The sequence below is a fragment of the Polypterus senegalus genome, chromosome 13, assembly GCF_016835505.1.
Source record: "Polypterus senegalus isolate Bchr_013 chromosome 13, ASM1683550v1, whole genome shotgun sequence".
Taxonomy (NCBI): domain Eukaryota; kingdom Metazoa; phylum Chordata; class Cladistia; order Polypteriformes; family Polypteridae; genus Polypterus; species Polypterus senegalus.
Genome location: NC_053166.1, coordinates 7266136 through 7269134, shown reverse-complemented (window position 1 = coordinate 7269134; position 2999 = coordinate 7266136). Strand labels below are relative to the sequence as shown.

The 2999-nt window shown below is 49.3% G+C and overlaps 1 protein-coding gene across 2 annotated transcripts in view; it reads right to left on the bottom strand.

The window, feature by feature from the left end:
- Window positions 1–324: 324 nt before the first annotated feature.
- The window catches only part of rell2 (RELT like 2), a 27470-nt gene continuing 24795 nt past the window's right edge, over window positions 325–2999 (bottom strand). For both annotated transcript variants that reach the window (XM_039775287.1, XM_039775288.1), the window contains exon 6: window positions 325–2380. In XM_039775287.1, coding sequence (XP_039631221.1) covers window positions 1783–2380 — 598 coding nt within the window. In that variant the 3' untranslated portion in view covers window positions 325–1782. The remainder of the gene's footprint in view (window positions 2381–2999) is intronic.

The following is a 2999-nucleotide window of genomic DNA, read 5'->3' as shown; positions in this document are numbered from 1 at the left end:
ACCTGCCTATCTGCCTGCCTGTCTGTCTGTCGATCTGCCTGCCTGTCTGTCATGTAGCGCCTCTATCTGTTATGTAGTGCCTTTCATTTCTAGTTCTCTACGTTCTCTTTATTACATAGTGGCTTCTTTATGTATCTCTTTATCTGTCAATCAATCAGATACTTCCTGTAGTATATAGTGCCTTTTACAACTATCTACCCATTATACAGTGCCTTTGATTATCTATCTGTGTATTATATAATGCCTTTCACATCTGTCTATCTCTGTCTGTCTATCTATTATATAGTGCCTTTTCTATCTATCTATCATATAGTGCCTTTCATATCTTTCTATCTATCTATCTATCTATCATATATATATCTGTCTGTTTATTCTGCCATGTCAGGTGATTCTTAGATGTTTTTCCTTCTCTCAAGTGACTTGTAGCCTGAAATGGACGAGTGACTCCTCTTCACTTCTGTTTCCTTCACAGATATTTCATTCACAATGAACACACCCAGGTGTAAAGGGAGACCACTTAGATGATAGAACTGCTGGGTCCCTTTGTCATTTTTATCTAATAAGGAGCCATTTAAAACCTGCCAAATGCGAATGCAGCTGTTTAAGACTAAAGTCAGCAATTAAAGGTGGCAGGACCACCAAGATTGTTGCTTGTGCGATAGCAGACTTCCCTGTAAGAAATTGGGGTCGAACAAATGGCAACCTGCAGCCCGCCAAGCCTGTCTTTGCAGACCCCTGAATTAAAGGATCTTCCGATGGTGTGGTGAGGTGGTGCAGTGGTTAGCTAGCAATGCTGCTTGATGAATCTGCCATCCTTGGACTTATCCCTGGACTTTGTGACGTTCACACGTTCCTCCCACGGGTTTCCCACCCACGCCCCCAAAGATGTGCCCGGTAGGTGGACATGTGACCCTAAACGTACCTTCATGAGAGTGCACGGACCTGGGGATGGACCAAATCCCTGCTCCTGTCCAGTGCTGCCATGGCCTTGAATTGGACTCGCTGGCTCTGAAACACACAGCATACGAATCACCTGATGTGCCTTACAGAAGCTTTAAGCCAAGCAAAGTGACGCTCGTTTTTCACAGCCGTTCCCACTAATCCTGAACTTTGTGTGCAGGTCGGCGCCCCGTATGTGTGCTGAGGTTCACCTCCCGTGGAGAAGGAGACTGCGAGAAGCTGCTTATGTTACAAGGCCGAGCAGAGCAGATGCGGTTACCGCGGCCGTCCTCCGCCTGCCATCCCGTATTGGGACACTCTTCTAGTTGACGTGGCCTTCATTGATTATTTGCGATGAGTAATGCGAAGCCGCTGGCTGCCGTGGCTCTCTCTAAGTCGCCCTTTCTGTGCCCTTCGTTCACGATGTCATAGTTTTGCTCCTAACATTTTTCTGAAGCCTGGAGCCTCTCGTATGTCCATACGGTAAATAAATGGACCCTCCAGGCCATTTTGCGCTCATCTTAGCTGATGCATTGTGCTCTCCTCCGCACATTTTCTACGAGGCTTTAGTAGCTCGTTCAAAACGGACGTGCGTTCTTAATTTCTTCACGTGACTTTCTCTCTTTGTTTTCCGCCGTTTTTGTTTCACGTTAAATGATAGGCTGGTGCCGGGGAGACGTCCACCAGGCAGCGTCTGAGCCTGTCCTCCCGACGTACCAACATAAAAGGAACTGTTAGGGAAGATTGACGACACGCTTAACACACTGGACCAGCATTTAAGGGATAATTGGGTGAAACCCCCCCACCCCACCGTCAAGGGTCTCCTGGTGTTCAGTTCTTCTTCTACCATTTGGAGTGGAGACTGTGAGCAATGGCGCGCTTGCGGTTGTTCTTCTCCGCCATTTGATGGCTGCGAGGCGACTTGTCGGGGTCCTCCGTCTGACTCACCCGACAGTCCTTGATATCCTCCATTTGGACCATGTCGTCTTTAAGGTCCTCCATTTGAGTGGTCCCGTTGGTCAGATCCCCCATTTCATAGCAGATTTCTCTGGATGAGGAGGCGAGAGTCGGAGTTCCTGTCAGATCCACCGAGTCGCGAGAAGACGAATCACCGAGCCGCTCCTCCACCTTGGAGACCCCCCTGTCATCGGGGTCCTCCGCCTGCACTTCCTCCTGGGTTGGCTTTGAATTGAAGTCGGCCTGATCCTCGTCCTTCTGGCCTGGGGTGTGGGTCTCGTCGGCGGAGACCCCCTTAAACATGTCCTGAAGGGTGCACTTGTCGTGCTGCTCCGACTCCGGCTGCGACGAGCCTTCAGCCTTCAGTGTTGTGCCATCGGCGGTGTCTTCAGACGAGTCCAAGCCCGATTTGGTTGGTTCTGTGCGTGGTGGGCTTTCTGTCTCCTGCAGGCTGGGCTTCTTCCCAATGTGGGTGACTCGGAACCTACAAACGAAAGAAAAGAGCACTCGGGTAAGAAGAGGAGACTCGAAATCGTGTGAAGTACCGACACCCCATAAAGCCCCAGCAATTGAACCGCAAAGTGTTAGAGATTTAAACGCAGAGTGCCTCTCCAGTGGTCTCTTTTATCATCACGGACCACCACACGTATTCATCGACTGGAGGTGGTTATTTTTTTTTTTTATTATTATACTTTATTAATCCTGAAGGAAATGACTTGGTTTTTCGCATACCCCTTGAGTATTGGGGTCAGAGCGCAGGGTCAGCCATTGTACAGCGGCACCCCTGGAGCAATTGAAGGTCAAGGGCCCAGCAGAGTAGGATCTCTTTTGGTAGTGACGGGCATTTGAACTGGCAACCTTCGGGATACCAGCGCAGATCCGCACTCCACTCACACGAGAGCCTGCTGCTAAGCTACGGCGTCCTGTCTCCAGCCCCACTAAGGTGACAGGCGTCTCGACTCACTTTACGGCCTCGATGTTTTCAGACATCTCACTGAAGCCCTCCATTATGATTTGTTGATGGCAACGATAAAATAAATCTTTGAACGAATCGCAAAGTTTGGCCACCCGGTGATAATTTCTGTTACGGTGAATAGCTGAGC